Here is a 23,307-nt window from a genome sequence, read left to right on the forward strand (position 1 = left end):
CTCTTCTGAGCATACTAGGGTTAATCATGGAGTTCCTCAGGGTTCTGTCTTAGGACCAATACTGTTCACATTATACATGCTTCCCTTAGGCAACATTATTAGGAAGCACTGTATTAATTTCCATTGTTATGCTGACGACACTCAATTGTATTTATCTATGAAGCCAAATGAAACTAATCAGCTAGCTAGACTGCAAGATTGTCTTAAGGACATAAAGACCTGGATGACCTATAATTTCTTACTACTAAATTCAGACAAGACTGAAGTCATTGTATTTGGCCCCAAACATCTTAGAGAATTGCTTTCAAAGCATATAGCTACTCTGGATGGCATTACATTGGCCTCCAGTACTACTGTGAGGAACCTCGGTGTTATCTTTGACCAGGACATGTCCTTTAACTCGCACATAAAACAAATCTGTAGGACTTCCTTTTTCCACCTGAGAAATACTGTGAAAATCAGGAACATCCTGTCTCAGAGTGATGCAGAAAAACTAGTCCATGCATTTGTTACTTCTAGGCTTGACTACTGTAATTCCTTATTATCAGGTTGTCCCAATAGCTCTCTGAAACATCTACAGCTGATCCAAAATGCTGCAGCCAGAGTATTGACGGGAGTTAGCAAGAGAGATCATATTTCTCCTATATTGGATTCTCTTCATTGGCTTCCTGTTAAATCTAGAATAGAATTCAAAATCCTTCTTCTGACATATAAAGCTCTTAACAACCAATCTCCATCATATCTTAAAGACCTGATAGTACCATATTATCCTAGCAGAACTCTTCGCTCTCAGACTGCAGGCTTACTTGTTGTTCCTAGAATCTCTAAAAGTAGAATGGGAGGCAGAGCCTTCAGTTATCAGGCGCCTCTCCTGTGGAACCAGCTCCCAGTTTGGGTTCGGGAGGCGGACACCCTCTCTATTTTTAAGACCAGGCTTAAAACCTTCCTTTTCGACAAAGCTTATAGTTAGGGCTGACTGGGGGACCCTGACGGGGTATGCTTGTGTTTTCATTTGCACAACTGACTTCCCCTCTTGACGTCCCTTAGTTCTGCCCCTAGTTATGCTGCTATAGGCCTAGACTGCTGGGGAACCTCTCTTGATGCACTGAGCCCTTCTCTAACTACCTATGTATTTACTACATATACCGTTATTGCATTACATTCACTCTGTTTCTTTCTGTGTCCTTTCTCCGAGTGTCCCTGGTCCCAGAGCTGGATGCTGGATGCTTCAGATGTGTGGCTGTGTTTTATGGTCCTTGTGTCCCACCCCCCACCTCTCTATCTCTACCCCTCTATCTCTACCTCTACCCCTCTATCTCTACCTTTCTACCTCTTCTGTCCCTCTCAACCCGCCCGGCCAGCAGGCAGATGGTTCCCCCCACATTAGAGCCGGGTTCTGCTCGAGGTTTTTTTCCCTGTTAAAAGGGTGTTTTCCTTGCCACTGTCGCCTTTTGGCTTGCTCTGGGGGTCAGGCATATGGGTTCTGTAAAGCGTCTCGAGACAATTTGACTGTAATTGGCGCTATATAAATAAAATTGAATTGAAAATTGAATTGAACTGAGAGCTCTCAGCAGTTTTCTACCCATTTAAGAACAGGACAAACCGAACAAGCTGTTGTATCGATTTGTCCACGATTTCCTCTCATGTGTCCATTTTAAGGAGTTTGCAGTCAACCAAGGCCGACTCAGAATCACTCCCACCGGGAAGATCTGTGAAGGAAGGTCCACCCGGCTGGTCCAGAAGCTCCGGTCCAGCAGAGCAGCGTCAGGATGGAGACGTAACCGGGTGAGTTAACTAGAGAGGCGACACATTCACATAGAAAATCCAACAATTCCTTCTGTTTTTACAGTTTGTGACTCTGGTAAATGGTGTCATTTTTCAAAGCTGGTGGGTTTTGGGCTTCACAGATTGAACCTAAATGCTTTTCTTAAACAAACTGCTGAGCTGCTGCACAGTGAAATGTTTGAGTGGAGCTCAGGATGAAAGCATCAGAGCTGTTTTACATGTTTTTATGTTCAGCTAATATCATTTCCTCTGGACAATGTTTGTGGTGTTAGAAGTGGACGTTTGTAGGGAGTTTTCAGTTGTAATACTTAAATGCATAAATATTTGCAGTGGTGGTTTCACTGCAAGCATCTACTGATGTCACCAGTGAAGTAAATAAAAACAGCATTTGTTGAACTTTACGCCTCTCAGTGTCTGCAGTTAGTTTAGCTGAATCAATGCAAAGATATTTCTATTTTTCTACATGACAGGAATGTCAGTGAAATCCAAATGCTAAGAATAAACAAGTGATCTGCCTGGTCACAGATCCCACTTTAATCCAAAATAAAGACTTTGCAAGGAAATGAACTTGAAATATGAGCCACCAGTAAAAGTTGTGATCAGACAGAAGGGCCTGTATTTTATCTTTGGAGAAGTTTAACATGTAAGTTTGTGCAGCTGATCAGTGGTGAGGCCTGTGGATGACTGGAGATGTGTGTGGACACTTAGACGAAGCAGCAAATGTGTTGAAAATGAGTTGTCTTCTGAGAGTCTTGAAGATGTTTTGTCAGAGCTAAGAAAGAAGTAAGAGATCCTGCAGGTGATTGTTGAGTGGTGTTGAGGAATTTGAATGTAGAGGAATAGCAAAGAGATTTTGAAGATATTTAAGCCATAAGTTGTATTTTATTTGTTTGCTGTTCTCTCCCATTTGTAGTGAAGAGAAGTGATTTGACATGAAGAATGTGATTTGTGTGGCTTTGAAATTGTGTTAAAATGTAAAAATGAGTGATGAGGAGAAGAGTGTGACTTTTTAGTATTGTGTTTTTTAGCGTGTTCTTTAAAAGTTGTAGGTAGATTATCTTCTTTTTTTGATTTTGTGGATTGTTTTTTTTTCTTTCAGTGTTGATGTCACCGCCTTGACGAATAGAAGAAAAGGGCAAAATTTGCAAAAAATCTTCGTGCCTTCGTGCCTTCGTGCCTTCGTGCCTTCGTGCCTTCGTGCCTTCGTGCCTTCGTGCCTTCGTGCCTTCGTGCCTTCGTGCCTTCGTGCCTTCGTGCCTTCGTGCCTTCGTGCCTTCGTGCCTTCGTGCCTTCGTGCCTTCGTGCCTTCGTGCCTTCGTGCCTTCGTGCCTTCGTGCCTTCGTGCCTTCGTGCCTTCGTGCCTTCGTGCCTTCGTGCCTTCGTGCCTTCGTGCCTTCGTGCCTTCGTGCCTTCGTGCCTTCGTGCCTTCGTGCCTTCGTGCCTTCGTGCCTTCGTGCCTTCGTGCCTTCGTGCCTTCGTGCCTTCGTGCCTTCGTGCCTTCGTGCCTTCGTGCCTTCGTGCCTTCGTGCCTTCGTGCCTTCGTGCCTTCGTGCCTTGCTTATGGGTAAATCTCCTGGTTTTCCTTTTTTCCAGGATCCAGTCCAGTGACACTCCACTCCACTCCACTCCACACCACAGACCACAACCTTTCCACTCCACTATCATCCTCAACAAGGTTCCCAGCGGGGATTCGAACCGTGACCATCCACATGACAGACACACACCCTCTGTGTGAGCTATCTGTCACACAAGGTCCCTGGTGGAGTTTGTTGTAATGATGGTTGCAAGAGGTTGTCATGCAGCCAAAGTGTAAAAAGAGCCTTGAGTTGGATTCAAACCAAGGACCTCCTGGATAAGAGGCAAATAACTTACCACTGCACTATCCTTCCTACTGGGTGTAGCTGTTAGTTTTCATAAATGATGGTACACAAAAGTATTAAGGAAGTGAAGATAATAAAGGTACTAAGGTACCGGGGAGGCAAAAAACTTACCTCTACACCACCTGTCCTACAAGATGTTGCTCTAACTTTGCTTAAATGATGCTATCAATTAGTACTGGCGCAACCAAACGACAAATAAAAGGTGTGAGTGGAGATCTGAATCATGTGAGGTTTGTTTCTGAGACTGAATACACCTGATCTCATCTGATCTGCAAAGCTAAGCAGGGTTGGGCCTGGTTAGTATTTGGATGGGAGACTACCTGGGAATACCAGGTGCTGTAAGCTTTTTACTTCTCCTCACAACCTGAACAACACACTGCTAGCGACAGCTATCAACTAAAACCTCTTGGTTTCTTTATTATACACTCTATGAGGTGGATAAGCTGCAGCTCATGCTGATTTATTGCTGCTTCTGGTTGGAGCCAAAGAACAAAGGCTTCACCTGTTGGAGCAGCTGATGTCCTGCAGCCTCTTCACCACAGAAAGCCTCTGACAGCTTCAATTCTTTACACTCTGACTGCAAGACACCAATCACATAGGAACATTTACATGTATGGAACAAAGAGCTGAGCTGACACTCAACATATGTTTGAGCATTTATTGATAAAGACATTCAAACATGTCTAGAGATAGAACACCAACGCACGGTGTAAGAAAGGTCAGAACAGACTTCACCTGCTCAGGAAACTGAGGTCCTTCGGGGTGCAGGGAGCAATTCTGAGGACCTTTTATGGTTGTGTGGTGGTATCAGCCATCCTGTATGGACTGGTCTGCTGGAGCAGCAGCATCACGGCTGCAGACAGGAAGAGACTAAAGAAACTGGTTAAGAAAGCAAGCTCTGTCCTGGGCTGGTGGTAGACAGGAGGATGATGACAAAGCTGTTGTCTATCATGGAGGACATCTCCCACCCCCTGCAGGAAACAGGACCATCACCGGCAGCTCCTTCAGGGACAGACTGCTTCACCCACGATGTTTGAAGGAGGTCCTTCCTTCCTGCAGCAGTCAGACTGTGTTCAATCAAGCCTGCTCCCAGTAGTTCAGATCACCCATGAAGTAACTGCAATAAAATGTAAATAAGTCAATATGTGCAATTTCACAAGGGTTTTTTTTTTACAAGCATTTCTATTTCTTCGCTAAGAAGAAAGCATCTATTTATATCTGTGCACTGAGTGCTGCTTTTCTTTTTACTTTCTTCCTATCTGCTACTGCCACACTGAAAATTTCCCCACTGCAGAATCTACCTATCCATCCATCCATCCATCCATCCATCCATCCATCCATCCATCCATCCATCCATCCATCCATCCATCCATCCATCCATCCATCCATCTCTCTCACAGATGTGGGGGTTGATTCACCTGTTCTCAATCACCTTAATCCACGAAGGCCCGGTTCTTCATTCTTCCGCTCTCTGCCAGACCACAGACTTTGAAACCAGAACCTTTCTCCTACAATTAGTCTGGTTTCCCCTTTTTGTTTTCACCTTGGTTTAGTTATCCTTTCTGTGTTGGTTTTAGTTTCATTCGTTAAATAAACTCCTTGTAATCTTTGACCTGTGTCTGCAGATGTCCTGTGACACCAATGATCCCATCTGATATTTAGCATGTTTTCAATTATTGGTCCCATTTCTTAAAAAAAAAAAAAAAAAAAAAAAGCCCCCTGAAATCTGATCAGATAAATGAATGTGAAACTACTTTGGGTCTGCTGCAGCTGCCTCCCTCTGATCTTTGTCCTGCCCACAGCACAATCTGATCAGTGAAACACTGAAGGACAACTTCAGCATGTAAAACATAAATAAGCAAAGGCTGCAACTCGTGATTATTTTAATTTTAACTTAACTTTATGTGCTGTTCAAAAACTTTACTTTTTCTGCAAATGTGTAGTGATTCCAAATCTTGGTTATTGAGCTCCTTGATTACAAAAAAAATCTGTATCGACCCGGAAAAAAAACAAACATGTCAGGCACCCTATGATGTTAACTGTTTGCCTGAATGTTTTTGTTTAAAATCCTCAGTAATAACCTTTGACTGGTTGCTCTTAACCCTGTAAAACTCACTGCTGCAAAAATACAACATCAGCTTATTTTTTAATTACTATTTTCTATTATATATATCTGAAATAAACCCTAATCTGTGGGTCTGACAGCAGCGTGAGGTCAAAGAAGCTGCCATCAGCTGCTGCACTTCTGTCCGTCCAGCAGATGGAGCCATGGAGCTGCAGTCAAGTGAAGAGCAGCACAAGGCAACCACCACTTCCATCCACTGACGCATTCAATTTGACTGACGCTAATGTTTTATTGACTTCCAACCACTAAACCAATATGATCACTGATGCACTGAGCTGAAGAAGTAATGTTACATTTCAAACATAACTGGGGAAATAACCGAAACTTCTTCCTTAGGAAAGGAGAAAGTATAAGAGTATAAAGGCAGTGCAAGAATAAATAAGAAAAAAACGGTGCAAAAATTGCCCATAGCATTATATACAGATGACTTTATTCTTAAAAAAAAAAAAAAACAAACATGTAGAAGACTATATACAGAGGATCAGGTTTCAGGTATAGATAGATCGACAGATGAATCCTTACTGTGAAAATATTTAAAGACATTGAACATTGTGCAATATAAGGTCAGTCAGCAGCCTCAGTTCATGCACCAAGAAAACTTTTATGCATTTTTTAAAAATAAATTTTCTCCATTTACAAGGCAGGGAGATAACCGAAACTTCTTCCTTAATAGTTCCTGTTTAGTTTGTATGCTGTGGTGTCAGGATTACTACACGTGGAAATGAATATCAAATTAAAATCATTTCCATATCTTGACAAGTTGTTGCGATCAAAAAGTAAACTAAAGCTGCAAGCAGCGTTGGACGGGTCCTCGCATCCTTGCTGGTCGGCGAATCCACGCACATCCACCAGGTGGCGCTGCGACCGAGAGTGCATGTCGGCCCATGGATGCAATGAGGGCTGGACTCTGATCACACGTGCAAAATTTCAGGCAGATTGGAGCATATTCAGGCTACTTCTAGAGCTTTTCCTGTCCATCCACCAGGTGGCGCTGCGACCGAGAGTGTATATTGGCCTATGGATGTGATCAGGGTCAGACTCTGATCACACATAAAATTTCAGGCAGATCGGACCATGTCCAGGCTAGTTATAGAGCATTTCCTTCCAACCACCAGGTGGCGCTGCGACCGAGAGTTTATGTCGGCCTATGGATGTGATCAGGACTGGACTCTGATCACACCTGTAAAGTTTGAGGCAGATTGGAGCATGTTTAGGGCAGTTACACAGCAGTTGATGTTTCATGGCGAAGCATCAAAATTCACGAGGCCGCCATGGCCACACCCTCAGACTTAAGGTGAGCATTTTGATAACTTTTGATCACCCATGCCTGGAGTACATCCTGGCCGAATTTCAGCTCTCTCGGTGTTACCCTGTTTGAGTTTATAGCTTTTGAAAATGTCTAAAAATGAGCCAAAATCGTAAAAACGTATGACATATAATTCAAAATGGCCGACTTCCTGTTGGGTTTTGGGCATGGGTGTCAATTACATTTTGGTGTGTCTTGACGAGTTACATATGCCTACCAAGTTTCATAATTCTAGGTAACACGTACTGGCCGTAGTAACTGTTTGAAATTTTCCAGGTGGCGCTATGGAGCCATTTTGCCACACACATGTGCAGTTTCCCTAAAATATCAAATAAGTTGCCGGTCCAGATATGTGTGGTAATTTTGGCGAGCGTTTGAGCATTTTTAACCTGTCAAAAAGTACTTTGTTTATTACGGCAACGATGCGTTGCCACGGCAACAGTGTTTTATGAATCGTCAAAATCTTCACACTGTGGCATCGTCTTTGCGTGACCACTCCGCTGACCAATTTTCAAGATGATATGACAAAGTTTCAGGCAATGGTAGGTGCAAATATAATGACAATTACTTTCTGTTGCCAATAGGTGGCGCTATGAGTATTTCTAAATTTATAAGTGTGGATGTGTTCAGACTCGGACTGGTGTCCACCATATCAAGTTTGGTCCAGATTGGACCATTTCCAGCTGAGATATTAATAATTCAATTTTCATGGCGAGAAATCGAAATTTGCGGCGTCGCCACAGACACGCCCTTTGACGACGAGTCACCATTTTCTCTGGGAATCATCATCCATGTGTTCTGGCTTATGTCACCGAATTTGAGGTGAATCTGATCAACGTGCTAAGAATAGTACATCAAAGTGTAAAAAATGTCTATTTCCTGCTACCACAAGGTGGCGCTATGACTGTGAATGTATATAACCACATGGATATTGTCAGGGCTGGACACTGATCACACATGTAAAATGTCAGGCAGATTGGAGCATGTACAGCTGAGTTAGACACCACTTCCTGTTTCATGGCGAAGGATCCATTTTGTTGGGAGTCGCCATGGCCACGCCCTTTGAAATGAAATGAACATTTTGATACCTTTTCATCAGGTCGCGTGTTTGCATGTATTGGCCAAATTTCAGGTCTCTCGGACTTATCCCCGATGAGTGATTAATTTAAAAAAATTTACAGCTAATTCAAGATGGCCGACTTCCTGTTGGGTTTCGGGCGTGGCCATGATTGACTTTTTTGGGTTTCCTGATGTGCTGAATAGGCTTACAAAACTTTGTAGCTGTAGATGAAATGTCGTGCAAGTTGGCCTAATGACCACTTTTTGCAACATCCTAGGGGGCGCTATGGAGCCATTTAGGCAAATACATGCAAAAGTCCCACAAAATATCAAATTTTTCGCCAGTCCTGATGTGTGTGCCAACTTTCATGCGTTTTGCCGTATGATAAGGTTGCCAAAAATGCATTTCCCCCGTCGCACAAAGAATAATAATAATAATAATTCCTTGCATTCCAATAGGGTCTTCGCACCATTCGGTGCTCGGACCCTAATTATTTACATAAAGATTTAGCTTCATGTAAATATTTATATAATAAACAGCATTAAATCTTAAGTTAGATTTGGCTCAGGAAGATAAAAAAAATGTCCTAAACAATCATTAAAAAGTGGAAGAGCTTCCCAAAGACTGATTATCTGGAATCTAAACATTTTTCACAGTTTAGTCTCTGATCAAACCGTCACACTGCAGTGAAGGAAATCAGGATTTTCTTTTACACTTGTCATTCAAAAACTATAAGATGCCTTGAAACAAGATCATATTTTTACAAATGTTTACATTCAGTTGAATGTGGTGATAAAAAATGAAATGAACATTTTCAGAGCAATTGAATATATTTTAAAGGAAATAAATAAAATGCAAAAAAAGAAGAACATTACAGAAGTTTGTAACATGCTTTAGTTGTGACGCCTGAAAATGAATCTCTTCATCTGTTGTCAATCAAAAGTTCAAATTATACAGTTAAATAAAATGACAGAAATGTTGAAAATTAAACTTTGTCTAAAAGAGGAGCTGGTGTGTTATTTATTGTACTCTGTTGTCCTGTTAACATCTGAGATATGTTGCGATCCCTTAAGGTTATTTAGAACTGTGTGTGTTTATTTTTTATTTTTTTTATACAATGCTGCAGTTTGTCTCTCAGAATGATAAAACCTTCCTTTGGTAGAAGCTTTATTATGTTTAAATGCAATCGTTAACATTCAGAAAACTAACAGATGATCAACGGTAGCTTTAAAGTCAAACTCTACTTGAGTTATTTACTGTGTGTTGAGAATTAAACCTGATAACATTTTGTTTCCTGGCAGGAAATGAGTTTAAAGGAGTTTAGAAAAATTTTTATTTTATGCTACAATGCTGCAAACTGCTGCTAGTCTGGTTCAACGAAGAAGGTAAATACTGAAATCAGTCTTTATAAACCTCAACAGCAGACACACACATATATATAGACGATTCACATTAATTTAAATTCTAACGTTTTATCCTTCTGTTCACCTGTGAAATGAAGGAAATGACTCCACAGTAAGACGGTTATTATATTAATCAGAATATTTGGGTCCACTCTGCCCTGCTTTACATGAAAAGATGCGATAAGATCCAATATGAAGATCTAATCCAGCATCTGAAATAATCCCACATGGTTTGAAGAACAGAAGGGAAACTTAGAACCCAGCGGAGCCTCCAGGTGAAACTTGGCATCTTTTGTGTTGATTTCAGGAGGACCAGCATGGTGATAAAACATCTTTAAAGCTGCTGCTGAGGTTTCACAAGTCGGAGGTAGAACTTCATCTGACTCCAGGCTTCACGTCCGACGCTTTCATGTTTCTCTTCCACACCGGAGGAATCTGGGTCACAGAGAGGAAACAGCATGAACTGATCTGTGCAGAGATTTACTATGATATGAAAAGCAAACGGAGCTGAGAGTTTTTCTCACCGGTCGAAGAATCGAAGGCTCCAGATGTCGACCCAGAAAAGACAACAGTCGTCTCCATATCAAGCCACTGCCCAGAAACATGAAGCCGGTTACCAGCCAGAAAGCTCGAGGATCCTGGTGACAAACACAAGCAAACACCAGAATAAATAGATAAATATGAATATATATGCATGTAAACTCCTTAAACAAAGCTGCAAACTCTGATGCATAAAAGTTAGGAAGCTTTTACAGTTTCCATGGCGATTACTGCACTTTACGTCAATTACTGGACTGTATTAGATTTAAAAGTGCTCTGAATTTATTGCCCCGCTCATGTCTGTTAATGTAGCAGACAAAATATTAAAATCACCTTTAAATATAAGCAGTAAAACTCACACACACCGCACACTGTGACCTCAATAATACATATAAAGTAGAATTATTATTATAACTCAAACATCAATAATAAACAGATTTTCCCATAAATGAGTTCAAAGTTTCATTTTAGTCCTTTTTCCAAACTATGAGTCCAAAAATCCAACCCTAACATCAACAAGAAATATTAAACCAGGAGAATGTCATCATCTCTGAGAAGCTGTAACCAAACTATCAAACTGTGATGTAATAATTAATTAATTAATTGACAGAAACCATCTCACATCTTCAAAAGCTGTCGTCAGATTCATCCCAAAAGCCACTCCAATCAAGCCGAACAGAGTCAGAGAGAAGGAACCCATCGTCAGCTGCAGGTTCAGACGCATCATCACATTTCTGTGGCTGGAACCAGAACCAGAACCAGAACCAAGATGTGTATCGACTCAAATCAACAAACACTTTCAGATCCTGTGGCTGCTGAGAAATCATTAAAATGTGACAACAGTCCTCAAATCCTGCCTACAAGGATTTATTACAGTTAAAGTTAGAAGATTTCTTCAGATGTGACAGAGTGTAGCTGTGCTGTGTACGTTGTGTAGCTGTGTAGCAGCGTACCTGTCCAGGTTGATGAAGATGACACTCTCTGAGTCGTCAATGAGTCCCTTCAGCTCTCTGGTTTTGTTTCCAAGCTCCTCGGCCTGTCAGAATATTAAACTTATTGACTATTAACAGGTTTTAGGGTTTCTGATATTAAACTAAATAAAGGTTCAGACTAAAGGAAATATCAACATGAAGATAAAAAGGAGGAGTTTAGTCCTCAGACGATGAACCAGTTTAAAAATCTTCCTCCATCGAAATGTACTAACATGTGGATCAGTGTAGTTCTGTAATTAGAAGTTTTACCTGCATGTAATAATTCTCCAGTAACAGTTCCATCTCCTCAGCATGGTCGATGCCCAGACTGCTCTCCTCACTAAAACACACATTTTCATCAAAGAAAGATGTCTAAACTCAGCAGAAAGACAATAAATGTCAGAACCAGTCAGAAAATAATTAGAATCAGTTAGAACCACATAGAATCAGTTGTAACCAGCTACCACCACTTAGAACCAGTAAAATCTGCTGTATGAGGGGACCTAACAATGAAACCTACTTTTATAACTGTGGCCAATAATAATAATAATAATAATAATAATAATAATAATAATAATAATAATAATAATAATAATAATAATAATAATAATAATAATAATAATAATAATAATAATAATAATAATGTTTCTTTAGGTGAAATGTTTTTTGCAGCACTGAACCACAGCGAAGAGAAAAATGACAAATTCACTTTAACTGTCTCAGAAACAGACAGCAGACTTTCCAACACAATAAAGTCAATGAATATTTAACTCTTAATATTATATTAATATTTCAGATCACAACACTGACACTTTGAGTCCTTCCATGGTTTTGAAGATTTAAATTTCCCAGCTGATTTTCAGACCAGGGGGCTGCACAGTGGCGTAGTGGTTAGCACTTTTGCCTTGCAGCAAGAAGGTCCCTGGTTCGCGTCCCGGCTTTCCTGGGATCTTTCTGCGTGGAGTTTGCATGTTCTCCCTGTGCATGCTGAGGTTAATTGATTATTCTAAATTGCCCATAGGTGTGAATGTGAGAGTGCTTCTTTGTCTTTGTATGTAGCCCTGCGACAGACTGGCGACCTGTCTAGGGTGTCCCCTGCCTTCACCCGAGTCAGCTGGGATAGGCTCCAGCCCCCCCCATGACCCTAGTGAGGATTAAGCGGTGTGTAGATAATGGATGGATGGATGGATTTTCAGACCAACCCTGATGCACGGCTGTGTGTCCTGAAGGCATCACAGTTAACACTGTTTTATTTATCGGTTCATTTAATCTCTCATTGATGTGGCTTTAAACTGATAACTGGTGTGTTTTCTGTCAATTTGTGTAATGTAAAATGTGATATTAATGATTGATGGACTTTTCATTCTTGTGCCCCCTTCATCAAACATTAAAGTCCAGTTTGTGGTGGAGGCCTGCATGTTCTGGACTAAATATTTCCATAAACAAGGAAAAAAGGCTTATTTCAGGGAAAGAACTTCAGATTTTTAAAAAAAAAAATGTTTATACAACCAAATGGACTTCTTAACCACAGCCAGCCATTTTCTGTGTTTCTTTTGTTTTTGTCTGAAGTCAATCTAACCTTGACTGAACTTCAACCATAACATGAACCTGAGCTTTAACCCAACCAGTGAGGACAATATGATCTGAAGGGGAAGGAAGAAAATCAGACTTTAGCCACTGGCTGACTCTGATTTCAGCATGGTGTGTTTAAGTGCATCAGGAACATACAAAACTCTCGGGTCAGTCCACTTGGTGAGGCAGAGCTCCTCAATGATCTCATCTTCATCCAGAATCTTCAGCAGGGAATCTTTGAAAACCTTTATGTCCGTCTCCAGCTCTGACAAGCTGCGAAAGAGAGCGATAGACAAAGAAATGTTCAGGACTAATGAAATATTAACCAACAGGAGCAACACTGAATGATGGTGAAATAAAACCCAGTCCCAGTAAAGCTGACCCAGTTCCTCTCATGCAGAACTGAGAAATACACTCAGTGGTTCTGTGTCAGTGTATGTTCTCCTGTTTTACCTCTTACTGTTCTGCAGCAGAATGTGTAGTTTACTTCTGTCGGCAGACAGGATTTTAGGATCCACCAGGGACTCCAGAGTGTCCAGGATAACCGGCTCCACATCATTCAGCCTGGTCTGTAGAGTGTTCAGCTGTGGACAGGTACATGAGGACCTTAAATAGCTTCAGATCAGATTTTCTATGGGTCAGAACAGTGTTCCCTCCAGTCTCACCTTGTGTTGCAGTACAGCCTCCAGAGCTCTGAACTCAAAGGGCAGGGAGTGCGACTGCGACGCCAGCTGAGGTGCAAGCTCCAGAACCAGCCAGCGGTCCAGTCCAAGACCACGGAAGTCCAGAACCAGGAGGGACTGTGGGGTCAGGATGGCTTTCAGAGACTGTGGGGAGACGGAAGGTCAGCTGGGAAGCAAACACAATAACCGTTCAAAATGTTCAACCAACAGGAGACTTTATGGTTGTTGTCATTCTACAGTCATGGAAAAAATGATTAGACCACCCTTGTTTTCTTCAATTTCTTGTTCATTTTAATGCCTGGTACCACTAAAGGTATATTATCTGAAGAATACAATGAACACGACAAAAAATGCAGCTGATTCAATAATACTTTATGTCCTATTTGACATGCTTAAGCTTCATTGTATTCCTAGGATATATAAGAGGCCATTTCATGTCATGAGCAGCACTGCACATGTAAAAGGCCTAGAGTGGTTTCCTGCTGACATTCAAGCCATAGCACAACTCAGAAGTTGTCAGATTCCACATAATGCCTAAAACAAAAGAATTATGTGAAGCCACAAAGGCAGCCATCTTGGCACTGCTGGAAACTGGCATGAGTGAGAGAAAGGCAGCAAAAAAACTGAAGATCTCCAAGACAGCCGCTCATCACACTAAGAAAAAACAAGCCCAACATGGTACTACCAAATTGCTAGCTGGTCGCAGCATGAAAGGTCTTTCTACCCACTAGATGACCGTGCACTCATCCGTTCCTGTGTCAGGAATCGTTGTCAGACCTCCAGGGACCTTAAAAATGAGTGGGCACTGTGGAGAAATGTGACTTGTTCAGCAAGGACAGTTCGAAACCGACTTCTTGAAGCTGGTCTGAAGTCACTCAGGGCAGGAAGAAGCCCTTCATCAATGAAAGGCAGAGAAAAGCCTGGTTACTCTTTGTTGGGGATCACAAGGATTGGACTGTTGATTACTGGGCTAAGGTTCTCTTCAGTGATGACTCCAATTTTCAGTTGATGCCCACTCCAGCTAACTTATTGGTTAGGAGGAAGCCTGGAGAAGCTACAAACCAGACCGTCTGCCCCTACAGCAAAACGTGGGGGTGGATCAGTGAGCATCTGGGGTTGTTTCAGTATGAATGGGACAGGGCCAATGAACCAGGTCATGTACAGGACTACTCTTGAAAACAGTCTTCTTCCATCAGCTGGAAAACTCTTTCCTGCCTCCAATGACTGGATTTTCCAACAAGACAATGCCCCTTGCCACACAGCAAGCTCAGTTAAAGCCTGGATGGAGAACCAGAACATTGGAACCATGCCTTGGCGGCTCAATCACCAGATCTAAATCCAGTTGAAAACCTTTGGAAAATCATCAAATGCAAAATGGAGAACCACAAGCCCAAAAACAAAGCAGATTAGTTTGATTTTGTGCAACAGGAATGGGCTGCTGTGACAGCAGAACAATGTCAGAAGCTGGTGGAGAGCAGTCAAGACGCATGGCTGCAGTCATCAAAAACAACGGTTATGAATCAGTACTAACTCCTGTGTGGATCATGTGACTGAAACAGACAGATAAGAAAACATGGAATCCTAAAAGCTGTTTTTGGCAGTACAAAGCCATAGCTATTGACGTTATTATCAAGAAAAGCATGGAAAATGGAAAGATATCATCTCTTAAATTAAACTCTTAGGAGCTATTTTTGTTGTTATCATTATATTTGTCCAAATAAATGTGCCTTTAGTTGTACCAGGCATTAAAATGAACGAGAAATTGAAGAAAACAAGGGTGGTGTCATAGTTTTTTCCATGATTGTATGTGATGCTTTGTGTTCCCCTGAACATGCGTGTGCTGCAGCCTGCAAACATCCCAACAGTTGACTCTGGTCGGTAAATATTTGTGGTAGCAAACGGATCAATGAAAGCTCATTGATCCAGTGCGACTCGGCTACATTCAACAACAGCACCACATTCTGCTTCCTGCGTCTCAAAGTTACAGTCTGCATCAGAAACTTTCAGCAGTCGAAGTGACGCTCCAGCTCTGCATCTGTGTTTTGGTTTACTTCATCCATTACAGAAGAAGAGGCACAACAAAGCTGATCAACAGGTTTGACTCCGGTCCTCAGGTTGGATTACTGGGTGGTGGGTTTGGTTTTCCCCAGTTTTAGACAGAACTATAGTTTAACTGGCTTCCATCCTTGTTGAACTGCTTCCTGCAGGATGGCTGTGAAGCTGCCAGGGCTCTGCCTGCTGCTGCTGGTTCTGTTGGGTCTCAGCTGGGCCAAGAAACACCCATGTCCCATCTTTGCTAAAAGCTGTGAAGAGTGTATCCAGTCTGGACCAGAATGTGGATGGTGCACTAAATATACAAACACTCACTGTAATACTGTGAAATATCTGCAGAGAGCAGGCTGTCGTAACCACCACATCTACAACCCTCAGGGCAGCCTGCAAATTCTCCAGAACTACAGCAGGTAAGAGTCCTGGTTTGCAGAAGTAACTCTTTAGTGGTTCATGAATTCTGCATTTGTCCTTTTCATGCTGGCCATTAAAGGAGATAAAAACATCCCAACAGCTGTGATGGAAAACCTGGAACTGGAATCCATTTAATATTAGAGAGTCTCATTAATCTGACTTTTAATATTCTGTCTTCAAGTTCATATTTTTCACATTTCAGTTTGTTTGGTGAAATTGTAGAGCAAAGTGAACAAGTGAGGTTTTGTGATTTTTAGACTCTTTGTGATGTTTTTGGACCAATATTGGTCACTTGAAGTGATTTGGGGAAGGATTTTTCCACATTTTAGGACCATTGAAAGTGGCTGTACATTAAAGTCAGTTTAGGAAAAGATCTCTTAATCGGCAGTATAACCAGGTGGAAGAAAAACCTGTTTTGGATCATTTTTTTTTAGAACCTGCAATGAATCTGAACGTATTGATCTTGTTGCTGGTGACTTTTGACCTTCTGCAGCTCCGACACAGCAGACGGCAGCTCTCTGTTCCTGCAGCCTCAGCAGGTTTCCCTCCATCTGAGGCCAGCGGTCAGCCAATCTTTCCCTCTGACCATCTCCACGCCAACAGATCAGCCAATCACAGAGCTGACTCTGGAGACCAGTGAGGTGCCGGCGGGCATCAACATCACATTCAGCAGTGTACAGCGAGGAAGCCCCCTGATGATGCAGGTCAGATTTAGGATCATGTTCTCATGAAGAGAATGAAACGTTCAGATGATTACATCCACAGTTGTTTGGTTCCAGGTGAATGTGGAAGCTGCCGGGTGTCCCAACACGAGTGACAGCGTAAACCAGAACCAAACTGGACCCTGGTCCATCCAGATCACACCCAGAGGCTTCACAGTCAGCCTGAAGTTAGAGATAACTTTGCAGTGTGAGTCCACTGAACCGCACAGATAAAGTCAGGCTAAAACAGCTGATTCCGTATTCTGCTAATAAGAAAACTTTTCTCCAGTGTAAACTCAGCAGATAGGACAGTGACCTCTGCTTCCTCAGGTCGGTGTAGCTGCACTCAACACCGCCAGGAAAAGAGTCCAGACTGCAATGGTTTTGGCTCTCTGGTGTGTGGAAGGTGTTACTGTGAAAAGAACCTCGCTGGATCTCGCTGCCAGCTCCTGAGTGACGAGTTCCTCACCCGAGACGAACGTCACTGTCGCAGAGACGAAACCAAACCGCTGTGCAGCGGCAGAGGAACCTGTGTGGAGGGAACCTGTCAGTGCAACAGGCGACCAAACCCAGCAGAGGGATACAGCGGAGCTTTCTGCGAGTGCAGCAACTTTGACTGTCCATACCACAACAACAGGTACGGCAGGGAAATTTACTCCTAAATTCTAATTACAGAACCAGATTGTTGTTTAAAATGCTGTGATTCTTGTCTAACAGCATCTGTGGAGGCAACGGCAGGTGTGAGTGTGGAAAGTGCATCTGTGATCCTCTCTGGACCGGTGAATCCTGCGAATGCTCCATGGACACTACTTCCTGCTTGGCAAAAAACCAGCAAGTGTGTAACGGACGAGGGTTCTGTGAGTGTGGAGCATGTCGATGCACCGATCCAAAGTTTTCAGGGCCGACCTGCGAGGAATGTCCTTTCTGCCCGGGCAGGTGTACGGCGCTCCACAACTGTGTGGAGTGTTGGGTGTCTGGATTGGGACCCAGCAGGTGAAATCAGATATAGATTCATCAGTACCTGTAAATACTAGCGCTACACAACACTTTCAGGGATGAACTAGTTTGTGTGCACCATAATATACCACAATAAAACAAAGATGACGAAACACATCAACCCTCTGAACCCCAAAACCCAGTAGTAGGTTTCCCACCATGGTATGCCAGCTTTTATGTAAATGGGTTGGAGTGTTAAATAATTAATTTCGGAATAAATATTGTCAATTACAATGTTGAAACATGTTCTAAAAGCCGAAAAAAGGCAACTTTTTAGCAATTGTCACTGTCTCCTGCAATTTCATCGCAACAAATAAGCTTAAAACATCGCAATTTTTTAGAAAAGCTGCCGCGAATTCAGGCATTTTCGGCCGCAACAATCTTGAAAAACGCCCGTGAAATCCTGGAGGGACTGGTATATACAGCATGTACAGCCACCACCTTTGGGAGCACTTGGAAAAATGTACATTTGCTTCCAATTTTTAAAACATTTTTGTATCGGCAACTTCAGCTCTTTGGCTTTAGTTTCACTTATTACTCTGTATCAGACTCGCTGCATCCTTTTCTTTCTATCTGCACTACTCTTAATAAGAAATATCAAATCCAAAAACAGATTTCTTCCTCTACTTGTTGACTTTATTGACCTGCTCTTTCTCTCTCTCTCTCTCAGGTGTGCCAGTGAATGTGGACAATACAACGTGACAATGGTGGCAACTCACGACGAACTGTATGACCCCAAAAAAATGCCCAACTTGTGTAAATTTTGGTTCAAGGATCTCTGCTCCCTCTTCTTCGCTGTGCCGTTTCCTGGACAGTCGACTATCCCTGCACTTTTACAGTGTGATCAGCCTGATCCTGCTTCTAGATTCAGTTTTAGCTTCGCAGATGTTTAATGTTCTTGCTCTGAATCCCTGAACAGTTTTATTCACTTTAATTACTGCCAGAAAGTGTCATAATTGTAAGATTATAACATATACATCTTCTGACAACAGTGCGATGTCTTCTTGGAACTTCAAACTACACATATTCTTCTAGTTTTCACTCTTTTACTGCAACATGTTGTCATGTTCAGCATCCAGCTTCATTTACAAGCTAAGTTAAGAACAACATCTAGCTTCCTGTTGTTGAAGGACTTACCGCCATCCGTATGATGATGCAGTTGTTCCTGGCGGTGAGGCTAGTGCTGTGCTGGAAGCGAAGATCTCGGGCCTGCAGACTGAGCTCCTGGCAGAGCTCCGTCTTCTTCTTTTCTGCCACAGGAAAAGAGACAGAGTGTAATTCTCAGCACTGTCCTCATGTCCTCAGGGGGCAGTGTTGGTTCGGTATACGTCTGGTAGGGACCACATAATTTCACATATTTACGGTGCTTTAATTAATAACTACTTGCACATCTTTTTGCACGAAATATTGAATGTCTTTCCAAGGCCATTAACTGATACCTGGAACCGATATACATTGATAGTTAATTATTAACAGCATGTAATAGCAGGTATCTGTCATTTATAGCTGGGTGTGAGCATTAATAATCATTACTGTAACTGAAACCATAGGATTATAAATTTAAAATATCATATATTAACAGCAGGAATGTGTCATTCATTACTAGGTTTGATCATTAACTGTAACTGAATATGTACAATAGAAACAGGAGTGATGATGTCAAATCATCCTGTGATGCTACGATGTTCTCCTGTTTACCAATCAATTGATTGACTGAAATCAATAATAGTTTGTCTCTTGACAAAGAGACAAACTATTGTCTCTTCTGTTTTATTCATCTTTTTCTATTCTGTCTCTTTTATTTCCCACTAAGGTCCAGATCTTAAAGCTGTATTAGTTATTGTCTGTTTTGTTCTGCATCTGTCTCTGTGTAATCAATGGCTTTCAGTGATTGGCTGTTAATTCGGACATTTCACAGCCAATCAGATCATTCTGTGGGCGGGGCTTTACTGAGACCACAGAGTGACAGCAACAGAGAGGAGCTGCATCAGTGCCAAAGAGAACATGTAATATATTTTATCAATAATCAGTTGATAAAAATAACAGTACAAATAATCCCCAAATATCAGCTTCAATAACCGGCTGATCCCTGATTCTCATCATGTTCTAGATAAATAAACTGAATGACTGACTGTAAACTTCATGTCTTGTGGTTTTTCATCAGTAATAACAGACATCATTACATTTCACAGATTGTCAACTTCTTGGCATGTTCTTTAGAAAAAGCAACTGTTTCTGTAGGACGACAAACACAACAGAGTAAGAGTAAGTGAAGCGAACACAACCACAGCAGATGTTACACACTGGTGAGCAACAATAAACTCCTCATACATCCTGGAGATCACGCCTGTGTTCAGGTACTGAGGTCAGCCAGTAGGTTTGCTCAGGGACCAATATTGATTCTGTTTATTAGCTGTCAGAGACACCAATATTTGGAACGTGCAGTAAAAATAATAATCTTGTGTCAAAATTTAAAAGAAACATGAATCTACATTGAAATGCATTTCTTCATTCATGTTTAGCGACTTTCCAACATTTATTCCTCAGCCCTGATGTGACAGAGAGACAGCTGCATCAGAGCCGAGGTAACTCATTGTTGAAGTAATTAATTTTATAGGGTAAGATCGGAACAGCGATAATTAAAGAAAAATGCTGAATTTTGGATCCAATAATCAGTCACCTCTAACCTCTGGTGAGGTGGTGACCAGATATAAGACAGCGTAGCATTAGTCGATGATAACCAGAGTTTTCTCCTTAACTGGACAGCTTCAGTACAAAGAGACAGCTGGAATCTAAATAATCACCATCTGATTATTTGTACCTGATGCACCTTCTAACACTTACCAAACGTCGTCACGTTTCCCTCCTGGTCAAACTTCATCTGTCAAAAACACAAACATGAAACTCATTACCTTCACACAGGAAACACAGTTTGAAACAACAATTTCAGCGTCTTTTACAGCCAAAAACATAAGAGAGTAGATGAAAACTACCTGATAAAAGTTGTGAGACCCAAAAGTCTGCATCATTTCTCAGAATGTTCCAAACCCTGTACAAAATCACCCCTGAAACTGGTGTTTAACTCACCACTACAAATGTTGGAGGCACACTGGACATGGAGGCATCTGTGACTCTATGGCGGAGGAAGGAAACTGTTCAAAGGAAACACAGCATTAAACCACTTTAGAAGGAAAATATTTCACATCATGCCCAGTTTATGCACCGCTGAAAGGTTCTGTTCAAAAGAGAGTTCTGTATCTTCTTCTAAACATTTTCTATCTATCTATCTATCTATCTATCTATAAGAAAACAAACTACCAGTCCAGCACTACATAACATCAGCAACAGGGAAAATTTCACAATAGTAGCTACAAAAAACAAAAATGAATCATATGTTGAAGAACTACATAGTGAACTCTAGACTGAAAGAACAGAAAAATGATTAAACACGATTCATCCTTTCACACACTTTCTAAACTGTACTTCTAATAAAAATAAATCATAATTAGCAAACATCAGTATTAACATGTGAGTTCAAGAAAAGTCAGATGACCACATACGACTAATATTCACTTCTTCACACAAATACATGATATAAACAAACACGTTTGGTTTACAGATTGACTGATACGTGTTTTTCAACATTGAAAATAAAAACTGATGTTTGGACTTGATTCGCTAAAATGACATTTCTGGCAAATAACACAAAACTCTATTTATATGAACTTTTCAGCGTCCATCACAGTCAGTGATCAAAGCAAAGCATTTTTAATCTAATGTATTTTATTAAAACAAAACTATAACTGTACCACTAATCAGGAAAATGCTGCTAATGGGTCAATCCTGAGTTACATTATTGAAGAGCTGTAATTAATTTATGTACTTACACTGAATCGTTGAAATAAAGAGCTTGTTGGTGTACAAATTATGTAGTCAATACAAAATAGTGTCTTTTATCCACAAACCAGTACTCAGATATCAGAGTACAGGAGATATGCAAATTCCCAGCAGAAAACATTAAATTCACTCAAGCTGAAGGATTTGGGGAAAATATCAGATTTTTCTGATTCCAGTTTGACTAATGATTAATTCTGTAGAGAGAAACTCCAGTAACGTGATGCAGCACTAACACGAGACACTGACAGTTTAAAGACGAGTTAGATGAACTTCATCACATATGAACTAAACTGCAGGTTTGCTGACTGGATGGTTTCAGGTCACGATTCGGATTTAAAATCACTTAATTGTTCATTTTTGAATATAACTCAAACCTACAGTAAAGAAATATCGGTAAGAAAATCATACATACTGAAGCCAGAATGTTTTACTCAGTTCTGACCCCAAAAATCCAGCATCAGTCCAGCAGCATGTTAACGTCTCATCTGCTGTGTCTGCATATATATATTGTAGTATCACAGTCTGTATATATTACAGTAAAACCTCTACGGTGGAAGATGAACATGTCTTTACAATCAGAACCTCCAGGTGTCTAACACACCTTCAGTTCAGCCTGAAACTACCTGGAGCTTCCTCCATCTTACCGGGCCATGCTGGACCTCCCTGCAGCAGACTCTGTCCCACCACAGAGCTCTGAGATCTTCTGCTCTGACTTGTAAATGTTTGGCTGCACAGAGAATTTAAACCATCTCTGAAGCTCCTGAACAGACCCGTTGCTCTGTGTGCAGGTGGATCAGTGGGCTTCAGGGTTCGAGTCCCACCGGGTCTGGAGGAGAAGCTGGAAGTGAAGAATCGTTTTGGACAAAAGTTCCCAACAAAAGTGTTGATCCTGGAGCAGCTGGAGGCAGCCAGCAGCAGTCTGACCTCCACACACACCGACATGCTGCCACAGAGCTCACACCAAGTCCTGCAGCAGGTGGAGAACTTCAGCCTCCAGACGAGTGTAAACTCCCTGAATCATGTCCTGAAAGCTCCTCCGGGTGTTTGTTTAAGACGAGACGGTCCAGATCCGCAGGAACAACCAGGAGGAAAAGTTTCTCATCAGTTAGAAGCAAACATCAGTGAGTTTAGCCTCCAGCGGGCTAATGTCACCTGTCTGTGCAACCCCTCCTCTTCTAGCTAAGCTAACTGTGCTAACTGTGTTAACCGTCTCTATAACCAACATTTTCCGATTTTAGTAATTATTTATTAATTATAAACGAGGAGACTCAAACTTGTCGCCGACTACAAACTGTCCTGAACCAAAACAAACCTACTCCAGCCTGAACACAGCCCGTGTTAGCCTGATGGAGCAGCTAGCATATAGCAGCGGACCATGATGCACTGCGGCACCAACCCAGATCGTCTCTGAGGGGGGCGATCACTCGGACAGAAAATCCTGGACTATGTGAAGTAAATATTGACACAGAACAAAGAAATAAAGAAACGAGGAAATTGAGTTTTTTGTTTTTGGTTTTTTTTACTTCAAATAAAAACATGCTACTGACGCAGAAAGGAAAAAAATCTGAAAAAGTATATATGATAGAGGTAAAACTTTACAAGATTCAAGATTCAAGACCTTTATTTATCACAAACACAATTACACATAGTGTGTGTGTGTGTGTGTGTGTGTGTGTGTGTGTGTGTGTGTGTGTGTGTGTGTGTGTGTGTGTATATATATATATAGAGAGAGAGATAGAAATAAGTAAATATAAAAGTGTAAAATAACACACACACACACACACACACACACACACACACACACACACACACACACACACACACACACACACACATATATATATATATATATATATATATACAAGGTGGAGTATATATTTTAATCACAATTATCATGGTAGGATTGAATGATAAGATAAGCCTTT

General features: G+C 41.4%; 2 protein-coding genes across 2 annotated transcripts; one reads left to right on the forward strand and one right to left on the reverse strand.

Moving 5' to 3' along the window:
* Window positions 1-8,967: 8,967 nt before the first annotated feature.
* On the reverse strand, window positions 8,968-22,770 carry mrs2 (magnesium transporter MRS2). The gene is made up of 12 exons (XM_023287336.3): window positions 22,027-22,770; window positions 20,573-20,637; window positions 20,330-20,366; window positions 18,623-18,735; window positions 13,308-13,469; window positions 13,096-13,226; window positions 12,799-12,915; window positions 11,341-11,410; window positions 11,053-11,135; window positions 10,722-10,839; window positions 10,084-10,197; window positions 8,968-9,994 (listed from the first exon to the last, which is right to left on the reverse strand). The coding sequence occupies exons 1-12, from the start codon at window positions 22,322-22,324 to the stop codon at window positions 9,935-9,937; spliced, it is 1,368 nt and encodes a 455-aa protein (XP_023143104.1). The 5' UTR covers window positions 22,325-22,770; the 3' UTR covers window positions 8,968-9,934.
* Window positions 15,276-19,623, forward strand: LOC111579838 (integrin beta-1-like). The gene is made up of 7 exons (XM_055013770.1): window positions 15,276-15,439; window positions 15,533-15,787; window positions 16,282-16,492; window positions 16,568-16,697; window positions 16,820-17,126; window positions 17,207-17,482; window positions 18,156-19,623. Exons 2-7 carry the CDS (start codon window positions 15,534-15,536, stop codon window positions 18,376-18,378), a joined length of 1,401 nt encoding a protein of 466 aa, XP_054869745.1. The 5' UTR covers window positions 15,276-15,439; window position 15,533; the 3' UTR covers window positions 18,379-19,623.
* Window positions 22,771-23,307: the final 537 nt, after the last annotated feature.

This window comes from Amphiprion ocellaris, chromosome 9 (assembly GCF_022539595.1).
Source record: "Amphiprion ocellaris isolate individual 3 ecotype Okinawa chromosome 9, ASM2253959v1, whole genome shotgun sequence".
Taxonomy (NCBI): domain Eukaryota; kingdom Metazoa; phylum Chordata; class Actinopteri; family Pomacentridae; genus Amphiprion; species Amphiprion ocellaris.